The 26,595-nt window shown below is 38.7% G+C and overlaps 3 protein-coding genes across 4 annotated transcripts; all 3 read right to left on the minus strand.

Annotated features, from left to right (window-relative positions):
- Nucleotides 1-931: 931 nt before the first annotated feature.
- LOC139146952 (uncharacterized) lies at nt 932-5,215 on the minus strand. The gene is made up of 3 exons (XM_070717810.1): nt 4,646-5,215; nt 2,928-4,312; nt 932-2,324 (listed from the first exon to the last, which is right to left on the minus strand). Exons 1-3 carry the CDS (start codon nt 5,213-5,215, stop codon nt 932-934), a joined length of 3,348 nt encoding a protein of 1,115 aa, XP_070573911.1.
- Nucleotides 5,212-6,208, minus strand: LOC139146953 (uncharacterized). The gene is made up of 2 exons (XM_070717811.1): nt 6,125-6,208; nt 5,212-5,985 (listed from the first exon to the last, which is right to left on the minus strand). The coding sequence occupies exons 1-2, from the start codon at nt 6,206-6,208 to the stop codon at nt 5,212-5,214; spliced, it is 858 nt and encodes a 285-aa protein (XP_070573912.1).
- Nucleotides 6,209-7,351: 1,143 nt separating this feature from the next.
- LOC139147133 (E3 ubiquitin-protein ligase MYLIP-like) lies at nt 7,352-25,582 on the minus strand. Of its 2 annotated transcripts, none has more exons than XM_070718039.1 (5): nt 25,123-25,582; nt 24,447-24,556; nt 23,889-24,082; nt 13,612-13,995; nt 7,352-11,893 (listed from the first exon to the last, which is right to left on the minus strand). In XM_070718039.1, the coding sequence occupies exons 2-5, from the start codon at nt 24,531-24,533 to the stop codon at nt 11,239-11,241; spliced, it is 1,320 nt and encodes a 439-aa protein (XP_070574140.1). In that variant the 5' UTR covers nt 24,534-24,556; nt 25,123-25,582; the 3' UTR covers nt 7,352-11,238. The 2 variants fall into 2 exon arrangements, with proteins under 2 accessions (XP_070574140.1, XP_070574139.1); XM_070718038.1 differs by lacking the exon at nt 25,123-25,582 and adding an exon at nt 24,801-24,910.
- Between the last annotated feature and the right edge of the window lie 1,013 nt (nt 25,583-26,595).

Here is a 26,595-nt window from a genome sequence, read left to right on the forward strand (position 1 = left end):
GATAAAAAAAGCCATCTTTTGATATTTATTTTATCATATTAGAGTTATTCTATATAAGTGTTATTTACGATCTTTTTGAATAGTGCTTGATGGCTATGATGACAAAACACATCTTCAGCTGTCACCACTGTTGGCTAGAAACAAATACCGTTATTATTCTTCAGAAATTCATGAATGCCTTTGACTTCAAAACGTGGACATGTCCAAGTAGTTCATATCATGATTGAGGATTTGATTGGAGGAGGATGGTTCCATTAATTTTAAAGAAGAGAGATTATCACGGTTTGGCGCTTCTTGTCAATCATAATTGTCGTGATGGGGTTTTATGATCAAGGTTCTTGTCTGACTTATACACAGAACTGCGAACGACACCAGTTCATGCTGAGAACACAAGCTTTATTACTGAACACGCCATGAGATAAAAAAGGCGCCAACCGGAACACAACTGTAGCAATTACATATAAAGGCGCCAAAGCGCATGCACCGAATGTAATAGAACACCAAAGGATAAACATTTTTTTGGCGGGAGATTATAGTCCACAGTCATTGGATGAAAGTTACCAAAGAGTCTGATTGGTAGACGGATAACACATAGGCTCTGCTTAGTCCTATTAATAATGTTCAAATGATGTGTCATTTGTTCTCCGACATTCTCCCGGCGACGAAAGATAATCTTGAACACTTTCAATATGAATTATCAATAATGATTCGTTTGAACAAAAACTTAGAATTTCAAAGAGTTAATTGACTCAACAGTTACAACAATTTTATGAAAGTTCGGATATTCTCATCCTGGCTGCAATGGCTGCATCTCTGGACGGTCTCCCCGACTCGGGCGGGTCATTGGTTTTCTCAGCTGAAATTTCTTGCCGATGGATGTCTTCCCGCTCGTTCACATCTTTGTCTTCAGATGATGATAATTCTTGAGAGGCTACCTCAAGGGATATAACTTGTGTATAGGGCGGTTGGTGTGTCCCCTGGCGGTGGAGATTTCAGCTGATCGCACCAACTTGTCACGTCCATAAACAAGTCTCTTCACAGTCCCGAGCTGCCATTTCATCCTACGATCGATATCACTATGGATCAGTACCACATCACCCACTTTAATTACATTGTGCTTGTTTCCGGAACCGGAGTGACGTTCTCTCAAAGCTGTCAAATACTCGGTTGACCACCGCTTCCAGAACTGTTGTTGGAGATTTGACAAATGTGCGTAACGTCTGTTAACATCATTGTGGTTTCCAAAAGTCGGGTCTTCGATTTCTTCATCGGAGACTGTGATGTATGGTAGTGAGGTCAAGCTTCTACCATGTAACAGGTGATTTGGGGTCAGGCTAACGTCATCGTCCGCACTGGATGAAACGAAGGTGAGTGGGCGATCATTTAATACAGTCTCAATTTCGGTGACGACGGTAGCAAGCTCATCATACGTGATGAATGATCGACCGAGAACCTTTTTAATCGCATTCTTCGTGAGACTTATGAGCCGCTCCCAAAAGCCGCCAAACCACGGCGCACGTTTGGGTATGAAAGTCCATTTCACTCGCTGAGATGAGAGATAATCTCGAACATCAGGCGTGTCGAGCAAGGAGCGTATCTCCTCGGCTCCAGAGATGTACGTCGAGGCGTTGTCGGATAACATTCGGCTAGGCAGGGATCGTCTTGCAGCAAAACGGCGAAACGCGAGTAGAAATGTTTTAGTCGTCAAATCCGGTACCAATTCCAAGTGTATGGCCCGTGTAACCGCACAGGTAAACAGGCACACGTATGCCTTGTTTTGTTTACCATCAATAGCCTTGGTGAGGAGAGCCCCCGTGAAGTCGACCCCCGTCACACTGAATGGAGGGGTGATGTTCACGCGATATGCAGGCAGCGGAGCTTGGACTGGGTTAGTGTACGGCTTTCCTTCAACTTTCAGACAGGTAACACAGTTGTGAAGAATCTTGCTAACGATACGTCGTATTTTCGGTATCCAGTACTGTTGACGAATTTGTGTTACAGTCGACTGGACTCCTCCGTGGAATACGCGTTCGTGTGCTTTCAGAACGACCAGTTTAGTGAATTCATGGTGAGGAGGCAGCAACGCTGGAAATTTCGTGACATAGTCCAATGCTGCATTGTGTACACGGCTGCCACATCGAAGTGTGCCCTCGTTATCGAGAAATAGGTTGAGTTGTTGAACCAACGGTCCGAACCTCTTCACATTCATCCTCATGGAATGAATAGTGTCTGTATATATCTCAGATTGTACGTCTTTAATCCAGATCTGTTCAGCATGTCGTATCTCGTCCGGTGAGACTGCTCCTGATGGCGTGTCTCTTTCGCTGCAGTCGAGATTTGAAACGAAATACATACGAAGTAACGCGGAATAGTTTGTCTAACGAGCTGAAACGAGTAATGTCCACCGCGTATTGTATGCCAACGTCAACTGCGGGGTCGATTTCCGTGTTTGATGAGCCGATGTTCTCAGTGGATCGGCGAGAAAGATCCTCAACGTGTTGCATTTTATCGGCAACCTCAGCATCGATTTGTGTGTGAGGCTCGATCATGAAGTCGTCCGTTGTAGCGATATGGTGTACTGCGCTATCAAACAGTTCACAGATTGGCCAGTCTCCATTTTCTTTCAACCAAGTAGGGCCGTTCCACCATAGAGTAGAATTGGCTAGTTGATCAGAAGTAATGCCTCGAGTTAACAAATCAGCTGGTTGTCAGCGGAGGGGCAATATTTGTAGATGTGACGAAAACCATTGATCTCTCTGACGCGATTGCTTACGAAGATCGGCAGCTTCTTGACACTGTTGATCCAATACAACGCAATTTGACTGTCCGACCAGAGATACCGCTGTGTAATGTTTATCTTGCCGGAGAGAGCATTTATTACGAATTTGCTGAGTCGAGTGCCAATCAGGGCGGCCATCAGTTCTAACCGAGGCAGTGACAAATCGGACGTTGGGGCGACGCGTGCCTTGGCCATAACGATAGAAGTTTCACTTGAACTGCGGAGATAAACTACAGCTCCGTAGGCGGTAGTGCTGGCGTCAGCGAAAACATGAACTTCGCAGTCGTCGTTATCTTTATTCCCTGAGAAGTATTGGCGGTTTATTGTCGTCTTGCGTGTAGCATTCAAGTCCGCTGCGATCTGTATCCATTGAGAGTTCAATTCAGCGTCGAGCGGTTCGTCCCAAGGGAGCCCGCGTTTCCATAGTGACTGTACAAAGAGTTTAGCTTTGATGTGAACTGGAGCTACGAAGCCCAGTGGGTCGTACAGTGTAGCCGAGGAACTGAGAACATCTCGTTTCGTTATCAATTCATTTGGAATAGGCTCGCTATTATTTTCTGAGTAGGTCATCGTGTCGCTTTCTGGTTCCCAACGCAGGCCGAGTACTGGTACATCACGAGAGGGTTCGTAGATATCGTCCTGTTTTGCGAGTTCACATAGTCGTTCACTGTTGGACGTCCATGAGCGTAGCTTGAACCCACACGACTGCATGAGGTGGTTTGCGTCGTTGTAATATGACACGGCCTTTTCATCAGACTTGGCACCGTCTATCACATTGTCAACATAAATATTATGTTTGAGGTCATCAGCAGTCGGTATGGAGGCATTACTTTCCAAGTGGGTCTTGATTACAGCGTTGAGCATGAATGGGGAACAAGCCGCCCCAAACAGAACAGACTTGAATTGATAAACATCAAATGGACTTTCGGAATCACGAATGTCCGATAACCAAAGAAATTTGGTGTATTGACGCTCGTCTTCCTCTAGACGTATGTTTAAGAATGCCTTTTCAATGTCACTGACGAAAGCGATTCGGTTAGCGCGAAATCGTAGCAAAATGGCAGGTAAATCATTGATTAATGATGGCCCAGTCTGAAGACAGTCGTTTAGACTTGCCGAGTCAGCATTTTGTTTGCTACTGCAGTCGTATACAATACGTATCGGAGTGGTAACTGAGTCCTTCTTGACAGCTCGATGCGGCAAATAATGTCCTTCAGTTTTGTTGTCATCTTGAATCTTCTCGACGAAGTCTCGGCGCAGTTGATCGGTGATGATATCGTCATATCTCTTCGTTAAGTCAGGGGTCAAACGGCGAACCATAGCGCGCGTGCGATTTTCAGTTGCCGCATAGTTTGAAGGCAGTGGCGGATGATCAGTTTTCCATGGTAAACGGGCAATGTATTTACCATTTTCAACACGTAGATGAGTGTCCCGATATGTTTCGAAGTCGGTATTTTCATCATTTTGCGAGTCTGCCTTCACTCCGATGAGCTCTAAATTCCACCAGTTTCGTATGTCATCGTCGGTGTGTTTCTACGTTCACGTGATGAATATTAATGTCAGAGTCCAATTTCCCACGCTTTCCAGTAGGACCGGACAACAAGTAGCCGAACTTAGATGATATTGCAGTTGGACCTGCCCCGCGCACGATATGGTTTCCAACAAAGTTCCAATATTGATCGGCTCCGATGAGCACATCAATTTCCATAGTTTTAACATTGGAAACTGGTGGGCAAGCTTTAATCCCCGTAGATGGTCTGAGTTGAGTATTTCTGCTGACACGTGGTTGAATAGGTTGGACGAAATCTCGGGAATTATCAGGGCGTTGACAGTACTGGTATGCCCATTCTGTTCGTGCAAAGTTACCATTGCACTTTTCATGGAATGAATTTGTTTCGAATTGTCCCCGAATGTTGACAGGCTAACGTTCTCATGAGTGTCCGATTTCAAGTTGAGTTTGTCAGCAAATCGCTGCGTGATAAAAGTTCTGTTGGACCCATCGTCAAACAGCACGGTAGCGTTGATAGGTTTCCTATCGCCGACCGACATAGGAATGACTGCCGTCTTGAGGAGAACCGATCCGTTGGGTGTAGATTTCCCCTTTGTGTCGTCTGTCTTCGCCAATGCCACATGAACTTCAGAAGTTCCCTTTTTCTCAGACGTTGTAGCTGATTTGGTGTCATGATGAAGGGTAGAGTGATGTTTACGCTTGCAGATCTTGCAAGTGTAACGAGACTTGCAATCGCTCACGCGATGCTTTCCAAGGCAATTGTAACAGAGACGATCGCGTTTGACAATGTCTAAGCGACGTTTCGGGTCGGTGACAACTTGGCAATCACTTGTGTAGTGATTTCCCTTACAAAACACGCATGTTTTGATTCTCAAAGGCTTTGTTGTGCGCGTAGATGCGGCCTTAGTATGAAATGAAGCGGTCATATTAGGCTGTGTTGCTGTGTCCGCAACCGATAACTCATCGAGTGGAACTCCGGCTTGAATGCGTCGATTTCCCGTAGGATGGCTTTGCGCAACTCTGGTAAAGTCCAAGCCTTGTTTCCGTGATCTCTTGCAATCTGTTTCCGAATATTGTTAGGTAGTTTATCTCGAATCATGGGAATGAGAAGTTCTCCATAAGCGTTCTCTTCTTTGCCAAGTGATTGTAAACCGCGAATATGACTTTCTAATGTGTCATAAAACAATCTCAGACTGTTAATGTCACTCGTAGGTTGAGGAATCTGCCACAGTGCAGTCATGTGCGCATCGATGATCAAATGATTCTGTCCGTAGCGTTCGATGAGTAGCTCTAAAGCATGGTCGTAGTTGGAGTTTGTCAAGGCGAGACCGCTAATCGTACGGGCAGCTTCATCAGTTAAAACGCTGCGTAAGTATGTGAACTTTTGAATGTTCTCGAGGTTCTTATCATTATGGATGGACGATTTGAAAGTGTCGTAGAAACTCACCCACTCGAGTACGTTTCCTGAGAAAGTTTTCAGCTGTAGTTTCGGTAATGCGACCGTTTTCTTCGATGTGTCTTGAGTAGCGGTGTCGGAGTTCGCCGATGGGCCAGTCGCATTGTTCGGTTTGTTGTTTTTGATGAAATCAGTGATCTTGTCGTTTCTCTCGAATATCTCGGACATGTAGTCGCCGGATTCTTGGCTCGCAGCATCGTAGCTTGCTTCATCCGTATTATCTAAGATATCTTCTTCGATCTTGGTTAAAGATTCGTATTTCTGATTAGTTGAGTGTTCAATGCTGTGAGTATCCTGTAAGCTTCAGTCTTGTTCTCAGCTGCAGCGAACGTTGATGTGAGTTGTTCTGCACGGTTGAACAGCCTCGTCATTTGGGCACGTTGTCCCTGCGCTTGAGTTTCAACTTGGCCAATTTCGTTGCCAGTTGCTCGGCTTGAGTTGGTTGCTGCTCCTCGTCAGACATCCTAATCCTGGTCTCGGCACCAAAAAATGTCGTGATGGGGTTTTATGATCAAGGTTCTTGTCTGACTTATACACAGAACTGCGAACGACACCAGTTCATGCTGAGAACACAAGCTTTATTACTGAACACGCCATGAGATAGAAAAGGCGCCAACCGGAACACAACTGTAGCAATTACATATAAAGGCGCCAAAGCGCATGCACCGAATGTAATAGAACACCAAAGGATAAACTTTTTTTGGCGGGAGATTATAGTCCACAGTCATTGGATGAAAGTTACCAAAGAGTCTGATTGGTAGAAAGATAACACATAGGCTCTGCTTAGTCCTATTAATAATGTTCAAATGATGTGTCATTTGTTCTCCGACAATAATTTGCATAATGGCCAGAGAAATTACCCATTTTACCCTCATGTACGGCGGGCTTTATGTTCAAGTATTAGTGATAAACCTTGATACAGTATAGTAAACCGGCCTCTAAACACTGTACACTGAGATTTGCCATTTGTCGTGTCAGCTCATTTCAATGAACTTCATAAAAATATCCCAAATTTTTTTGTCCCTGTTTGCAAGCAGCATGGAAAATGTTATTTGACACGTCATCTCTTTGATCACTTTTTCATAGTTGTGATCATAATAAAATTATCTTTAGTTGTGATCATAATAAAATTATCTTTGAGATGTTTGTTTTATGTGGGGCTGATTGTATTTCTGCTATCTGAAAAATACAAGTAGAATTCATAGAGAAACTTGGCAACCAGTTCATTCATTGACCTTTCAATGAAAGAAAACAGATGAAAACATAAAATTTCATTAATCTGTAAAGAAATTTCATCCTTTACTTGAGTTTCTAACATGAAATCTATTCAGATAGGAAATGGCTCCAATAGTTTCTTTGCTCTTGTAAGAAGTAGGGAGTGTATTGAACAAGGTAGAGGCAATAGGCCATGTTCACTATGAACAAACGGATGGGCAAGAACAGAAATTTCAAATTAATCAGTATTTACCTAGGGAGTCATGAGGTTGAGGGATAGAGTGCATAGCTAGGGTGCCCAGAGAAACACTTCTAGTTCCCATTCATGATTGTGTCTCTTCATATTCATTCAGATGTTATGCTGGGGAACAGAATGCAACACTCAAGCATGTTTTCATGTGTATACATTAAATCACTTTATTACTTTCCTTTCTCTCTTTGAGTTTTTTCTCTTTTATACAGAAACAGTACAATACAAGATATGTGTACATGTACAGAGGCAGAAAAATCACAAGCCCATCCTTATTGAACCTATGGTGAGATAAGCTGTTGGGAGCATACCAAAATCAAAATAAGGGAGGAATGCAAACATCCTTTGTTAGGTCTTTTACAACAGCATATGGCTAAAATGATCTGTCAAATAACTATCCCACTCTAATACTTATAAGGATATCCTGTGTCCCTGTCGTAAAAAAGTGGTTGGTCCCTTTACATGTAACAAAGTTGGTATCCAAGCCTGTCAACCCAAAAATACAAAGGTTTTGCGTTCAACTCTGTCATTCATAAATTATCTTATTACAATAAAGATGGAAAAGACTTCATTGGCTAGGCTGACACTGATTATCAACTCACCGCTTGTCAGACAAAACTTGTATAAAATATAGTGTAATTACAAAGTGGGGCTGTTAAATGCCAACACTATGGAAATAAGTCTGTTTTTAGTTATCTTACAGGGTGTGCACAAAAAAATTTGAAGGGTTTGTAAATATTGATGAATTTTGACTGAGGTCTGTATTGACAAACAGAAGGTAGTTTTGTTATATGAGAGTTTCGGCAAAGTACATGTCCTTGAGATCACTTGCATTGAATAAGTCTTTCTGAGGATATTTGGTATTATTTTGTCTTTCTTCTTCAAATATGACATGTAGAAAGCCGCAATCAGAGAATAAGGCCAAATATTAATAAAATGTAATTACAAAACAAAAAGATTGGAACACTCTGTTAGTAATTAAACGTGGTAGATGAGATATGAAGTATAAGGGTTAGGGATCTTGATTGCTTTATCATCTGTCAAATGATCTCAAACCAATAGTGTCCATGACTCTTAAGTTCAAAGGGCAGCAGTTCAGCTGATAACCCTAAGTGACAATTTGTCCAAATCTAATATTGCATTGACCCGGAATAACACTACACCTTGACAGCTTGTAGGGATGGAGAAGTTAGATATGGTTGTGTATCTTTGTCATCATGTGAAACTTCATGAAACATAAAAATGTGAACCAAAATCCCACTTTATCTCCCAATCTTTATGTTATACTTCATTATCCTAAGATGTTAAGGAAAATGAAGACTAAGTTGGCAGGGCAGGTTGCAGGCGCTAAACACAGAGTTAACTTGATGTCATAAATATTTTACTTGTACCTTAAATTGTATCACAAAAAAACAGTAAAGTGTGACACCAATCTTTGCAGTCAATATTACAGGAATGTAATGCATCTATAAAAATACAGCTTTTGTTAAGCAGTGGTAGCGTTTCCAATCAATGTGTTGATTACAGTCGATTACTGTGTTCACAAATTGCGTTGCCACAAAATATCTCGTAAACTTCCTAAAAAGCTGATCACAAAGACTGAATTACAATTTCTGCAACTTTGTGAGTAAACACAACAAAAAATTGAAGGTGCACTTTTTAAGTACATACTTAGCTGTGCATATCAGATGCCAAGATTGTATGATCCACAAAAAAAGCTTGTGACAATTTGTAGAATTATAACAGATACACAAAAAGTTTCATATGATTGCTATATTGTTATCACAATGATCACTTCTGTTGGTAGGAAACTGGTAAATACCACATAATTCTGTGCTTATGTATTTGTTTTTAGTAATTTGACTAGTCATAAAGTGTGGAATCACTCTCATAGACTTGCCCTAAAAAATGCTCCTAGCTGGCACCAGGCCCCTTTTCCTTATCTAGTCACATGTTAAGATTTATTTGAATATTTTCAACATATAAACTGAGATGCAGAAATACAGAAAGAAACATTTTTTATTCTTTTTCTTTTCATATTTTTTTGTAGTTTTGGCTAGACTGTGGAAGTGGAACATAAGCAAACTCTTCAAACATCAAGCTAATTGGTGAAACATGTCATATTTAGAAATGTTAGAATCAAGATGCAGCTGAAATAAACACTAATTTACAACACAATTTCAAAATAACAAAGACTTTGACAACTCATGATATGAGTACGATATCTCTTGTACGAAATAATTGTAAATGGCAATATTTATCTTATATTAACACTTCTTTTTAAAATCTAAATCAATTAATATTTTTGTTCATCTCTATGGTAACTGTTATTACTATTGCTACAAAGAGTTCATTATGATGGACAGCACCTAACAGTTCCAATAGGGGAAATTCAATCAAGACAATAGCAAATCTTGAAACTTCATGATACCAGACTAATTTATAGAAATACACATATATTCATATTAAAACACAATCCAATAACTAAACACAAAACTTTACTTAAAAACATTAATTTGTGTATGACATCCTACGTTCTCTTTAAGATGTTTTTCAGTTATGTTGAATAGAACTAATTAATTCTGTTTTGTTTAATTATGTTCCCAGACTTACGTTATTTGATCGGTGTACCATATAGAAATCAATACAATCACATGTGCAATAAAACATAACAACTTGATGCATCATCTAGTCATACACAAGATGTTCTTAGATTTCTCATTTTAATATTTAATATTTTAAAGTTTTATCACTAGAGGGCGATATTCAGTGTGGAAATTTATATTGATGTTGGAATTAATAACAATTTTTTTTAATTATCTGAGACAGTGACCTGTCTTTGAATTTGACACTAATACACTGATCTTCTATAACATGGGCATACTAATATTTAATTAAATTAAACACAGAATTCTTTGGATTACATATTTACTCTTGCATACTAGAAAGGCATTTGATTTTTAAAAGGCTGAAAAACGTCAAAGTTCACGAATTTATTCAAATATTTGGATACAATCTTTTTTTTCATGTATTGATTTGAATTTGATAAACACTTTCACATCTGATTTAGTTTGGATACTGTGGTGACTATGAAATAAGATTACATCTCTTGTGTTCTCTATTCTGCAGAAAGTTCGACATGGGGCTGGGATTTACTGGTGCCATGAAGATAAGATCAAAACACCCTAAGAGGTGGGCAGAGAGGATGCACACCCATGACAGTGAACATTCTTGAAGAATCATGATAAAACTGAGATAATATTAATATTCATACTTTGATAGATAAACATTTGAAGACTTCATTTTGGTAAAAAAAAAGCCGCTTCTACTGCATATAAATTACTAAGCCAATTCTTCAAATAATCACTATGGCAGCTCAGGGTCAAGATATGATCCTTACAAAAATGTTTTCTGTTGAAATAATGGTGTAAAAAGCAAAATAATGAAAAGTTCTCTTGTAAATGGGTAAATCACCTTGATTTCAATTTTACTGTCAATAATCACAAAAAGGAAAATTAACTTCTCTCATTTTTTACTCTAGGGAGCACTGTACATGAACTGAGCTAAGTCTAGCTTACGTTTGACATATATGAATCATAACAATACACGAAAAATACAAAAATTATGAATGTACAGAAGCAAAACAACTGTATTTGTATACAAACTTAAATTTACATATCCCCTGGCCTATCTTAATAGGGAAACATAACATGATTGCATTAGTTATGGAAAAATCCTACTGCACAAAAACTGCTTGGTTTTGAACCAACTTGTAGATTACATTTAATGTGGGACATGACCACAAATAAAAGGCTCTCAATATATAGTATTGTCCTTCATGTTCTATAGAAGGGAGACATGCCTTTTTCATTGCATTTAGTCAGGCTTCTTCTTATAGCGGTAGTTTCCAGTGGCAAGGTAAAGATTGCTCCGGCCTCTGTCCATGCCAACCTGATGAATACTTCCGCATGTTTTTCCTTGAAAGTCACGTAACTTGCATTTCTTTTTTGTGTTCTGTGTTTCTTCTATCATTCTTCTGCATCCTCAATGTTTGTACTCAATGGCAAGAATATATGCTGGGTGTGCTCGATGCTGCAGCGGCACAAGGGACATTCATCACAGCACGATGCACATACCCCACAACACACCAAATGTCCGCATGGGCAGAATGCTGTACTGATATCAGCATCCATGCATACTTTACAGAGCATGGAATCCTGGATCTTTCTCAGTTTCTCACGAAGTTGTTTAGAATCAAGTGAGTCCATACTGTCGCTGAAACTCCTATCGCGAAGAGAAGTCCTTGATGAACTGAGTGAGGGAGTTGATGGTAGTGAGATTGCTTTCCCCGTTGAGTAAATGAGACGTCTGGCATGGTCATACACTTCACGACAAGTCCGCTGTATGTCAAAAACATACTTCTTTCCGAATTCTGATTTGTCGTTGAATAACGCAACTATCGTACCTCGGAAGTCTCGACTGCACTGAGTTCTGACCGCTGGACGAACAGTCTCACATCTGTAAAATGCATGCTTCTCAGTAATAGCACGATAGAGTCCTTCAGCGGCTTTTGTAGTCACTAGTTTAAATCCTAACATGATGCTTTCTCCTGTTGGACCAATTATTGTCAGAAAGAAACATCTGTTGGTGTGTGTTGCCATCTTAATCAGGCCATAACTGATACTGTGGGGAGAAAAAAAGAAAGCAAAGGAAGTGTTAAACTGAAACTACTGGTATTGCTCTACACCAGGTGCATCAATAGTCTTTATGTCAGCACAATATATCTATCTATGAGAGCTGTATTGAACAGATATCACTGATTGTATAATCTCATGTACCAGGGAATCTACTCTGTCTACACATATTTATTACGGCCATCCACAAATATCACATTGATTGAAAAATCATATGATTATACTTTCAAATGATGAAAGCTACTGACTAGAAATGAAACATATTCCAGACTTTCCTGCCTGTATAGGTGCATTTTTATTAAAAGTTTCAAATCAACAATAAAATCATCTACATCACCCATAAATAAGGGCCCATAATTCCTATCTCCGACTACTATGAGTATGTTAGCTTTATAGTTAAATTATTTTTATTATCACTACAGATATATTTGTCATTTTGAGATGGAAAACATCACAGAAGCCTTTAAAACATATAGAATGAGTATGAAGCTAAACTGCAATATCATTCATTTTTCCTTCACTGCTTTTAATGTTTAAAGAAAAAGCTTTCTTATTCTTTGGAAAGACTCCTAAAGTAATTCAAGATATCCTGTTGCAACCTTTATCTGACTATTGGAATAACTCCTTACTATGGCAATCATTTCAATCAAAGACACAGGATTTAAGAGGAAGTAACTACAAAAATGTGTTATTTAGAATCATCAGAAGTAAGATTGTGGAAGGAAAAGTAAAATACATTATTAGTATTCAGTAAACTCCATAGCGCCAACCCATTATGCTTTGATTGACAGTTGAGGATCTATTACTTGCTGTATCTGCCCTAGCAACTGTGCTATTTTTAGATGGCCAGCTTTCTCTACCATCGGCGTAATCAGGTTTACAAGGAGAGTATCGTGCATCCTGGGTCTAGTCAGCAGCTCAGCTCCTGACAGATCCCAATTAGTAAATACCGACCGGGCACGTACACTACCTAAATCCTGTCACAGTACACTTTCATCAACGAAATTTCTTTTCTGAGAAAAAAGGCTGTTACCATCAAGTACTGAGAATTTACAACGTTTCTGCGTGCAGCTCAAAATTGCGAACAGCCAACTGGCAAGTACTGTTGCGCATGACAAAGAGCTCCTTAGCTTGCTCTGAATTCTTATATCTCTCTAAGTTACTGAAGAAAATAAACATCAGCTGATCTTGCGTCATCTGGAAGCCACATTAGAATGCCAAAGGCTGCTACATGCTTGCTCAGATGCAGTATGAAAATATCAGGGGTGTAGTGTGTCAGGAAATAATAGTAATTGGTATTCCTGCTTTACTAATAATAACAGATATTTCTGAGTGGACAGATTAGCATTAACTCATATAAAGCCAAAAGCAAGGTAATTTGATTAATTTGATACTTTCTCCAGAATTTGTTCCAAAATAATCACATCATTGTTTCCATGGCGACCGAGAGATAGAGATTTCTGTGAATTCCATGTCATTTCAATCACAGACATTTCAAGTTAGCTTTCAAGACTTAACAATTTACCTTTTAACTTTTTTATCCATCACAGCATGACAGATATTTGCAGGTTAAATGAGATTTACAAAATGACAAATAAACAGTGATACGGAAATTGATGATGAAACAATATCTAGAGATAAACAGTGAAATCAATGTTTTCCTGACAAGTGATAGCATAATACAAACAATATCAAAGATAATCTTACCTTTGCACAAATGCAAAGTCAGCGTCATATATTGTCAGTCCTTCTGGTCCAACACCTAATTTCATTGCCTGGTCTGCGTTATTCCTAACTTCATAGTACTCCATGCCAAAGTTGTCACACGCAGATGCCTCCTGTAAGACACGGTACTCTGCTGTGGATTTTGACATCCCTCGCAATTTTGTGTGTTCCAAGACCACACTGTTCAGGAAGGTTGTCGACCATTGCGGGATGAAGTTAGGATAGAAATTGTACTGTGACTTCTCCTTGACGTAATCACCACTCTCACTCTGTGCTATCAGAGCACACAATTTTGCACTCTGGGCAGCTGACGCATTAAGTATTCCCTCTCCGAAGTCCTTCTTGACTTGAAGGTAGAACACATGTCTGTGTGGAAAATGGAACAAAGAACACGGCACGGTGTAAATTCTGTTGGCACTTGCCAAAAATATAAAATCTCTGAAGTTCTGGTAAGATTCACATGTCAATATATATTAATTTAACATTTTTTTATCATGGTTCAGGATAAACAGGGAAGAAAAATATGTCTGTATAAAATGTCTCAAGATGCCCTTGTCGAAAGCGCCTTCAAAAAAGTTTTTCTTGAATATACTGAAGGAATTCTAAGCTAGTGTGTTTGTGAAATCAGCATATTTACTATACGTCAACATATATTCCTAAATATAGTAGCTGCATGCCTATTTCTTGGTCTAAAACCGTCATAGTGAAAATAGGAAAAATATAATTCTTATGAATTGGAATCAAAATTGAAAAAATATCTAGGTATTTCATTTACATGCCAGAGACAGCATAATCTTAGTTGTATGTAGACTATAATTATGATCTTGGAGTACATTTTATTTTAACAAACACAAAAAAAACAATCAATTGAAAATAAGTAACACAGGTTTTACAAATGAACAAAGAAAGTGTGTGTTTTATTTCTCTTTAATAAAGCAACGCACTGCACAGAAGACTATTACATGAGTTTCAACCATTTCTATTCGAAACAGCAAATACCACTCTGCAGAGGGTCAATAAACTCTTGAAATTCAAATCCATAGGTAATTGCCCCTCCAGCATTCTAAAGATCCTTTTTTCTGATTGGTCAGTCATACAACGCGCATCACTAATGGAATCTATCTGATGTCATCCATGTGTTCATCTATGCACAAAGAAAACATCCATTGTCTGCTACAAAACAGTTCATAATTCCAACAAAAACAAATTGCTGGGGCACAGAGTGAAATTTCATTAAGGTTATCTGTATTGCTTTTCTAAAATTTGGGGTATAAACTCAAAGGGTATTTGAATCATGAGTGATGTGCAATCTTGATCACAGATGACAATGAGCAATTGCTGTTTGTGTTCCATTTTTCTTTGATTAACTGTCAATGTTTAGCATCAGGTAGGTCAACTTGTAGAAGTGGATAAGAAATATACAGCTGGTTTTCTTCACAGAAGTATGTGGATTCCATACACTACCAATGATTATGACATCACATTTATCTGTCTTTGCTTTCTGTTCTATCACTCAGAGGACACTACCATAATCTGGACAACTTGTGACATGGTAGACTGAAATCCATATATGTACATTTAAATCATCCGGCCATAATTTTCCTGTAGTTTTCACAATGAAGCAGCAGAGTGCATTGTTTCTCTGAGGAGTATGACTACATCTGCTGATTGTAATTTGGACTTTGCCTGTGAATGTTTCTGATGTGTTTATGATTAGTAAGTCACATGTTACAAACCCCCGAAGCAAGGTCAGACATTAGACATCTTAGAAAATTGGTGATACACACTGTCCACTTACAAGGGATCCACTGATACAAGATGGTGGATTATAATTGTATTTCATGATGAAGTAAATCCAACTTTCAACAAAGGGTTAACAATCTGCCTTGACCTAACTCAATAGTATGCTGTACACATTTCTCTTTCAAAGATTGCTTGACTTTATGTCAACCTTACATTGTTTATGTTAATCTACAGAAAGGGCTGCCTGAGAAATGCAACATATTCAATCCAAAGGTTTGCATACCATTACTGACACAAATTCATGGCTGATTCAGTGATTGTATAATGGTAATGTCTTTATGGCACATATTTACCCACAAAAGTTTTCAAGGTATCAAATATGTCACACAAATTTGTAATACAAAGTGATTTTTGGCTTTTCTTGAACACCTTCCATAAATGTTGAAGACCTCTAATTATGATTGTTGAAATGAACACTACACTGGTGCCAAATATTTGCCGAATGCAAAAGTGACACATAACATGCAAAGCCTGTTACAACACAAACCTATAAAGGACAGACTTCACTGTCACTGTCGTCTGCCTATCAGTACTCTTTGGGGGCTCATGGGTGAACCAGCAAATTGGTGGAGATACAGAAGGATGATGATCAGAATGACACTATGTAAATTTTCTATTTACCTTCAAAGATGTTTAGGAGCAGGCATCATCAGGAGAATACAAAGAAGTATTATCAAAGATTGGAAGCATTTTTCCCTTATAACTTAAATGTGAGTATCTTCATAATCGGCCTAAGTCATGAATCTGTCAATTTTTTCATAAGGAATCCTTTCACATATTTTTCACATCTTCAACAAGATCCTTCCAAAATCTAAAAGTACATCACCAATAAGAAGCTTACCTAGGACTGTACCACAGCCTTAAAACAACTGAACTGAAAACCAAATCTATACTATGCATCCACTCTCTTGTATTAGCACTGTACAACTGGAAGAACTATCAATGTCTTCTTTGCAATTCTTCAAGCAATCTGTGATTTCACTTCTGTTTGTGCAATGACTGGAATCTAAAATGGCAACATTACTGTATGGCTCCTCTCTTTCTTAAATAAGTCATCGTTGATGACACAGTCCCCACTTGTTAATGGGTATTTTGATTACAGGTCCTCAGAGAGGATAGAGTCCTCTTCATTAGGTCTGTGATAAAAATACTTTTGAATGAATTCGCTTGATACATGTCTGAGTTATGGTTCAGGACATGAAAAAATCGTAACAAAATGGTTGCGCAGTGGCCATATTGGATCGCATCACAAAACAAATTGATGTGCATAGCTATGACATTGGTCGATGTCCTTGTACCAACTTTGAATAAAATCGGTTGAAACATGCGGATATGCCTGAGAAATGGCTCTGTACATGAAAAAATCGTAATAAAATGGCTGCCTGGCTGTCATATTGGATCGTGTGACAAAACAGATTGACGTGCATATGTATGACATAGGTCAATGTCCTTGTACCAACTTTGAATAAAATCGGTTGAGATATGCCCAAGTTATGGCTCTGTACATGAAAAAATCGTAACAAAATGGCCACACGGCAGCCACATTGGATTGTATCACAGAACAAATTGACATGCATATCTATGACATTTGTCAATAACCTTGTACCAACTTTGAATAAAATCGGTTGAAACGTGCCTGAGTAATGGCTCTGTACATGAAAAAATCGTAATAAAATGGCCGCCTGGCGGCCATATTGGATTGTATCACAAAACAAATTGACGTGCATATGTATGACATTGGTCAATGTCCTTGTACCAACTTTGAATAAAATTGGTTGGAACATGCCTGAGTAATGGCTCTGTACATGAAAAAATTGTAATAAAATGGCCGCCTGGCGGCCATATTGGATTGTATCACAAAACAAATTGACATGCATATCTATGACATTGGTCAATGTCCTTGTACCAACTTTGAATAAAATCGGTTGGAACATGCCTGAGTTATGGCTCTGTACATGAAAAAATCGTAATAAAATGGCCGCCTGGCGGCCATATTGGATCGTATCACAAAACAAATTGACGTGCATCTGTATGACATATGAAGTAATCCTTGTACCAAGTTTGAATGAAATCGCTCAAGGCATCTCTGAGATATCTGCGTGAACGGACGGACGCACGGACGGACGCACACACGCACGCACGGACGCACGCACGGACATGACCAAACCTATAAGTCCCCCCCCCCCGGACGGTGTCCGTGGGGACTAATAAACTGCGGCCTACACCAACACAATTCTCACTTTCATAACAATGTTATGCAATGTTACATTAAAACCCTGAGGGTCTCTATTATGCGAGGTACTTGCATCTCCTCACGGCAGCGTTGTCCGCATAATTTCCCCCTTGCTCTCTTGTCCTACCAGTCTACCAGAGAGGTAAATTTCTATCATAGCTGTATTAAAACACTGTGGCTGTAGAATCTCAGAAGATAATCCTACTCTGAAATAAATAGCATCATACAGTGTTCCATGGACAGAGTCTGTCCAAAAGTTCAAGAGATGGCGGTACAAACAGAACCTTTGTCTACAACAAAATGTGTATGGGTACAGATATGTTTCTAATAATGTGCGTTTGTTCACATGGTTTTATTAAGTACCCCTTCTTTCAAATTCTGAGTTTCGCCAACTATCTTTTCTCAAATTTCTGGTACAAAAATCCTCAGTGGAGATTGGTGAACTCGGCCCCTAGTTTTCAGCTGACTCTCAACATACATTGAAATGTGTTGTCAGTCTTTCCATGGCTATTGTTGCCAGTAGTTCTTTCATATGTAAATTGGAAATATCCAATGTACTGCAGTCGCACCACCTTGTTCGGTGTTCAGCAGTAAATGACAATAAAACACATGCTACACCTATATGACCATGTCAATTTTAAAGTACTTTTCTAGAAAATCACTGGTTTCCACGTCAATGCATTATTCACCTTTCTTGGTGTTTTTCCTGTTGATTTAGCACATTCTGTTTGATTGGCCATGAAACTGCTACACCACATCACCCTATACTTGTCAACCAATCAGAAGTTACCTTACTGTTGAAAGCTTCCATCCAGCTGCTGCACACAATGAACTATAAAGTAAGTACTTTGTATTTGATTTGTTTTTGCAAAAAATATTTTCTGATCAGATTATAAACATGTATGTCTTTGTAACTGTTCAGAACATGGATAGCATACAAAAACAGATATTGCTTTCTTATTGTATTATTGACTTTGCCATGAATATCATCCTTCCCTGGCCAAAATTCAACTCCACTCTAATGTATACTACTGCTTATGTTTTGCAATGCCTGAGCACTGTCAAGCTATACTAATCCTACACTGACAAACAAGGTATTATATGTCAAGCTGACCCTTTCTCACTATGTAAGATAAAACCTGTTTTTCAAACATCTCCATCATGACACACATATGAGCATTGGCACAGATGTATTTTCCTAACCCTTGCCTGGTAATAAATAACACTCAGGCATGTATGCTCTGACCTCTGACCCTCATAACCAACTTGTCCTATATATGCAAATTTCACAATATGTACCCAACTCAGGAGTGGTTCAGCCTAGCTAGGAATAAAGATCCATTTGCAAAATTGCCAGTGTACTTCTGGTCTCAAATACTTTAACATCTCTACTTTTTTTTCAACAGTCAAAGAAACTGCAACAATTTGCCTACAGGAAACAATTGTTATAATTTATGTTCAATTCATTACTGATGTTCTGAACTATTAAACTGACTGCTAAATATCTTTTTCTATGTCTCTTTGTCCATTTTGTTCACTTTGATAAATTAATTAGGATTGTGACCTAGCCCAATGCCGCTGAATATTTGCCAGTATTCACAAGCTCTAAGACACTAACAGACATAACATAATCAAGTTTATTCAATGTAAATAAAGTTGCAAAAAAAAATCAAGTGTGGCTGCTTTTATTAATAATCGCAAAGGGCATTATGGGTGATTGAATTGATTGAAAAACGGGACAAAACACCTCCTCTTGACTGTATTCTGCTTGCACACAATTCAGGTGCCTTGGCAGTAATAGCTGATTTTCCTTTAAGGAATCTTTGCATAGGGGTACTCATGACATAATTGTTCAAGCTTGTACCTGCTTCAATGCTGTTAGCATAGTAATCATGTGGCCCTGGTGCGTGAGGAACAATGTTGAAACAGAGAAATACTAGTATATGGTTCAATGCTACATTATGTAAAAATATAATTTGGAGGCCAGCAAGAGAATAGTAAACAGATATAGATAAAACACAACACAACCATAATAAAATGTCACAAGAATGTACAAAAGTATGGGATAATCATATTTGCATAAATACAGTATGTATTTCATGTTATTCATGAATTCCTGCAAGGTCATTAGATATTCAATGTTTACAATTACATTTGCAAATGGTAACATATTCAATCTAAAAATACACAACTAAAGTGCCAACTTTGGGAAAAACAAGTCCAGCATTTATCCTGGGTGCCATGTTCCATTGAATATGCTTGCAGGGATTGTTTCTGTACTAAGCTATAGTCAAGTAAGACACAGTTATGATGGTGCTCCAAAATAAAATAAACTTTACCAAATACCAGTAATAATATACATGTTATTGTCATTTAAGTGGAGCTCCTTGTCATCTGCCTTGAATTGAATCAAATTTTAACTATAATTCATGCAATTCAAAATGAGATTATGATATAGGAACTAAACTACAGCAACACTTTTCAGTTACAAATATCACTAAACATCTCTACTTTACTGTTGTCACTCAACCGCAGTGCCATCATAGGTGTAACTTTATTGGTTAAAAGATTGACTAGTGTTGTATAAATTTGACAGGGAAAAAAGAACACAGAATAGACCAACCACAGACAATTCGGCAGGACCAATGCAGGTCAGCTGTTTTCCTTTCTCCTACAAAATGACTGACCTAATCCCTCTTCATAGCTGTGTAGTATATGCTATGTCAAATAGAATGATAGGGTCTCTAATTGCTTGGAAAACTTTCCTGAAAGTACTGTTGAAACCTAATAAAAGGGCATGTTCATGTTCAAGGCACGGTTAAAAAATTTTCAAGACCCTACGTAGCAATGTACATGTATCATGAAATTCTTGATCGCATTTCAAAATCCCACATCATGAAGTACGAAAACAGACAGGCCTTCATATCGTCTTAATTATAACTCATTATGTAACAAGGCTATTGTTTACAAGTACAGTATTAAATACTCATGTCTTATGAATATTAATTTGCAGCCATGTTTCATTGTTCAGAATCCTTGGGTTGCATGTCACATCCTGCATTGTCCAAGGTTTTCTCAGTATTCCAAACATGAGTGTAAAAACATATGTGTATTTAATATTACGTTCAACCTTGTTGAATAAAAAAAACAAGGCAAACTGAGAATATTAACAATAGATTGCCAGGTTGCTGCTATCATGTTGATAAGTTGACCTGTTTAAGTGAAGACCCTGGGCAGAGTTGCCATGACGACACCGAGATACTGTGTGGAACAGCTGGTCAATTACCAGAAAAGAGCACCTCATACTTCTTTCCATTAGAAATGTTATTGGTTATTTTTACAATTTTTCCATGCTAAGAACTCTGCTTTATTCAATTGCTTATGCAAAAGAGTTTAAAACCAGTTTGATGATAAGGAAACAATGTGATAGGAAATGTGCAACAAATTCACAGAAACCTGAGATTTCCAGAGAAATCTGCTACTTTTTTTCATCACCATAAAAAATTAACAAATATTTTGCTTGGAATTCAGAGTTGTTCATATGCCAAGCTAAGTAAAGGAAAAAAATACAGTGAATAGATGCCACAACGGGTTTCAAAAGTATGTCATCATAAAAAGACCATGCATGATGCAATGGTCACATGCAAAACAGATATATTTCTGACATATTGACACAGCAAAAAAAAAAGATTGACACAAGTCCAATTGTCAAAATACACATAAACATGTATCCCTGAACATAACTGGTCACAGATTTTCATTTTTTCCCCATCTTATTCAGTTTTAAGTCTTGACCTAAATTGACACGGATAGCTGTCATTTAATAGAAATGACCTACTTAACCATGACATGAAAAATAAAGGAGGTGACTACTATGTTTCATGTAGGATACATTCTCTATCACATAAGATTGAATAAGATTAATTTATAATCTACCTTAAAATAATGAAGTTTGCATCAAAGCTAATCCGTATGCTTTTATGTCCTTTTCATATATACTTATTCAGACTTTATCTTATTGTTGAGCATATATTGACCAATCAACTATTGCTGACTTTAATTTAGATTTTAAAATTTCGTGCTTTCTTAATTTTTGAAAATTGCTGTGTTTTCACTTTCCTATCACCATGAGCAAGGACAGGAATTTCTCTCCAGGCAAAAACAATTGGATTCATTGAATGACTTACAAATCGGGGCTTTGCTTGGGAGCCAACCCTGTAAAATGGTAATAGTTCAATCTGCAATGAGACAGGTTTTTGTTTGATTCTTCAAATAATACAGGCACTTGAAAAATCATGCTTGTAAACAAGCATATAAAGCATTTGGGTTGAATACCTCAGCTATTTAAATAATCACCAACTCCAAGTCAGAAAAAATGTTTTTATCAGGATACGGTTTTTCATGGAACAAATTACAAAATAAATATGGTTGGATGGGACAGTGTTAACAGGTCCATAAGTAATTCAACACTAGAAGTTATAATTCCCTTTGTTGAAAAATGGCGTGTGGTTACTCATACTAAAGATCTATGATCTGAAAGTCAAAATTTAGAAGGCAGGAATTTTTTTGAACAGAAACCGCAAAGGAGTTTGAATAAAAGGGGCATCAGCGCTGTTCCCAAAGTGACCAGAGTGTACACCTTGACGGGAAATACCATATAAGGTACTTGCGTGCACAATCTCTATTGCTTTGTGTGGGTATGGTTACAGTCCTACTTCTCCCAATGACCCTTGTACAATAATGTTAATGTACAACTTACACACCTGCTTTTACCGTGGGCTGAGCTGTACATTGACTAATTGGCTGACCATGGTTGGTAAACTAGTGGGGGTGGGGGAACCCCTGTCTGAGCCTAGAGAGCTGATGTGTGACAAACACCATCACATGACAGTCTAGGCCACTGACTCAGACCAACTGCCCACTCACATCACAGAACAATTGAAATACCACCAATACAGGACATCAGGCCACCGCTAGTACACCCCCGCTTTCTTAATAGCCGAAATGTGGGGTACCCTTTACATGCAAGCAAGTAAGAAACTTCTCTGATCAATACCTGCTTCATGCTGCTATTGAGACGACTTTACTGATTATCATATAACGGACAAGAACAATAGATATTGATGAGGGGTATATTTGCATTAACTTTGTTTTAACATACTTTAGAGCGTCAGTTTACATAACTGCGATTCGAGCGGCTATACCAACAAGTTGTGCTTCCAGCCTGTGAAGTAACGGTAGAAAATACGAGATATTCGAACGATAACGACCTGAAAACACCAGCAGGCGTAATGCACCGAAAACGAGCTGCTACGCTGTCATTGGTGCATTCGATGACGTGTTCACCGTCACTCGTTTGTTACATTGAACGCAAATCAGCTGATTCCTGACTGTACACGGCACTGTACGCTGGAACATATCGCGTTCGCAAAACCTGCCTTTAACTTTTAATTCATTTGGGTGAAGGGTTTTACAAGAAATGTGTATCACCACTTACAAAATTGAAGGAGAAAATGGCTTACAGCTTTCCTTATGGTAGAGGATTTGATTTCACTGCTAACAGGCACACAAAGACCGACGACGCTGTAGCGCACGTAGGCCTATGCTGTCAGTACGGTGCGAGAGAACAAAACCTGTGCCTGCACACTGGGGACTTGTTTTTGCAAAATAACTCATACTGGCTTATTTACAACACAAAATAGACATGACTAAGTCACACATAATTTCACTACCTTTAGAACAGGAAAAATAGTTTCATCATTGGCAGTTTAAAAAAGCGTGCCTCTCGATGACTCGGGGAAGCCCCATGTCACATACTTTCGATGAAGTCACCACTATTTCAGTCATATCTACACTATGCACTATCAGATATGCCGAGCTGTTGACAAAGTCCGACGCTCCACAAACGCTTTGGCAAACACGTTTCGTGAAAAGGCATGCAACGTGAAAACGCTTTTCAGATAAAATCTCTCCCCAATGACACAAATTCTACCTTTGTCATTGAAGTATCAGCTCTTTCCCTTGACCAAGCTTCGACCTCCGCGTAATTTCACCCATCGGGCGCTCGACCGCCTACGCACCGATTTCGCCATTTGAATAGCTTATTTGCTAAGCCTAGCACATCTACATGATTTCGCAATATATAGAAGCATAACTGCACGTGGATATTTTCCGCTTCCAGCGATCAGGCGAATGTGAAAAAAATAGTCAAAAAGTGTCTTACCTTGCTGATTCTTGCAGAATGAGATGGGGTTGAACAAAAAATTTCACCCTGAGCTGCAGTCGACAAGGCGTCGATCCAGTATTCAGCTGACTACTGAGAGGGTTCCGAAGGTTGAGCCATAGCGTTTCCCCTTTTTTGCCCATGTATGTGAGTCCGAAGTAGTCTACTTCAAGAATGTTCAGTTTCCGACACACCTACAAAAAAGAAATACCGTAACGGTGCTTCAGATATATGGCACAAAATATCCGTTTTCTCATATCGCGCTTGGAAACCGAGACGCCATTGTTCACAGAGAACGATCGACCCAGCTGCCCAACAACCAGCTGATCTAAGCGATCAGCTGACGACACGAGAGTTACACGTATCGCAGCGTAGTCGAAATGAGGCGTGAAAATAAATAATTTTACAAATATGCGTGAAAATATTGATAAAATTTTGAAAGCCTGAAATAGGCACATCTATGTCATGCATTATCCTAAAATAACCCGGACACCCTGTAAGAGGGATATTTAAATAGTCAAAATTTTCAAAACCACAAAGAAGCGACTGACAACGTACCTGGTCTAAGCATTCTTGGCCTGCTGCTTTCGTGTTTGCATCGACTTCTATAACTACAGAGTCCGGTAAGGACACAAGAACCATCATTTTGGTGGAAGGAAAGCTGGAAACTAAAAAAGATGGTTTTAAAATGAACCAGAACTGAAATATTCCAGGGTACGATATCAGCTACATGTGTACATTCGACGACTAGGGGCAGGAGTGAACTTCATTACCGATTTCTCAACGGTAGGACAAGCGGACAATACAATATTACAGTGGGGGTGGTTGAATCTGTACGAGTTAGCTGCAAATAATTTGTCGTTAAGAACGATCCCTGTAGAAGTTGAAACAAACATAAAAGTATAAAAATACCTTTGAAACAAAGTGTTATATCCTCTAGTTCCACTTTTTGTCCGAATTTATCCTCCCCTTTGATTTCAGCTACTCTACACTGACCCTTCTCAGAAAAATGGAATGATTTATTCAAGTATGCCCATACTGTGGTCACGTGGATTACATCATGTCGAACCAATCAGAAACTACCATATGACCCCCTGGGAGGTTACAAGGCGGAGATTGAATTGATTACCTGACGTCATAAAAGTTGTTTACGCTATCTGCTGCCGAAGCACTTGCCTTTCTCTGCGATTTTTACCCCAAATATGAACTCTGGTTACGAAGTTTGGATACTTACGATTCTTCTTTTCATATTTTGAAGTATACTGAACGCTCAGACTTCATTTTTATGGCTCTTGCGTGCAATGAATCGTTCAAACTTGACAGTTGTTTTTTTCGTCCTGGGGAAAAATTACCCATTGTGTGCAAATGAGCTGTCAATCACAGACGCGGAAAAGTTTAGCCTGGGCGATTCCATTCCATCCAACGCGAATTGCGAATATGCACGATTTGAAAACAAATTTTACTCCATTCGAAATTCTCTCATATATTTAGTTCGGTTGTAGATTTATCGTGAGTTTAGATGTAATTTATCATTAATTTAGTAAACTCGCGTGTGAATGCTAACGGCACGTTAACGCACACAGCAATATCAATTTTCCACATGAAAATAGACAGTACAATGTACATGATATAGAACGCAAACAAGCTGAAATGGCACGCGGCGTGGTGGTTGTTTATAAACAGTCTTTACACTTTTTCTGCGTCAACAGAAAAAACAGGTGCGATGGAGGAAAGGTGGGTTACGTCACTTTCAAATCGAAAAAATCAAAACAATCGACGGAAGTGCAACGACCCTATCGAGACTCAGCTTAGGTTGTAAATTTTGAAGACTGCATGATTACTACAGACACTGAGTTATAGTTTATAGTCGATCAGGATATGTAAAGAACAAAGCCACAATAACAAATACTTGCAAAGCAGGCGGAAATGTCAGCATTTGAGATAGCGTTGTTGTTCAGGTTAAGCTCCGTGGCATATGTTCATAATACCAGATACTGTGACATTTTGTCCGATGAGAATGTTTGAAACCATACAAAGTTTTGAATACAGTGAATTCATGACCGTCTTCAAGCGAAGCAAGAACATGTAATTATGTTCTATCAATGCCATATCAATGCCGCACTCCTACCCCACCCAACCCAACCCCATCACTTTCTCTGCCTCTTTGTAATTTGTTATACTTGATATCAATGTCAATGTCACACAAGGTAAATGAAACAAATCTTTGAATTTGTGTCTTCCATTCTTTCGCGTTAGATTTTAAATTTCACGAGTTCAGAATACTGTGCATGGAGTTTTGCATGGTGCAAATGTATGTAACCTAAATATGCAATGACGTGTAATTTATGTGCAATTGTTCCATTGATCCGTGCTATGGCAACTCAGGATCACATTAATTAAGTCTAGGCTACACCAGGCTACAATCTTTCATGGTGTTGAAAACAAAATAGCGGTATACAGATACCAACGATATTACTGGTACATGTCGAATTTCATGCTTGCAAAACTAAAGTAACAGAACGAAACTTTCACAGTTTGTACATTTAAGAACAAGTATTCCAAGCTCAAAACATTCAAGGGTACGATTTCATTTAAGCTGGAAAGGAAACCATAAACAACGTTAACATATTTGAAACAATAAAATGAGACGTAGGGACCTATTGTTTAATAAAGGTCATAGGGTGTTCGGCTGCAAGGTCACTTTATA

This window comes from Ptychodera flava, chromosome 13, assembly GCF_041260155.1.
Source record: "Ptychodera flava strain L36383 chromosome 13, AS_Pfla_20210202, whole genome shotgun sequence".
NCBI lineage: Eukaryota > Metazoa > Hemichordata > Enteropneusta > Ptychoderidae > Ptychodera > Ptychodera flava.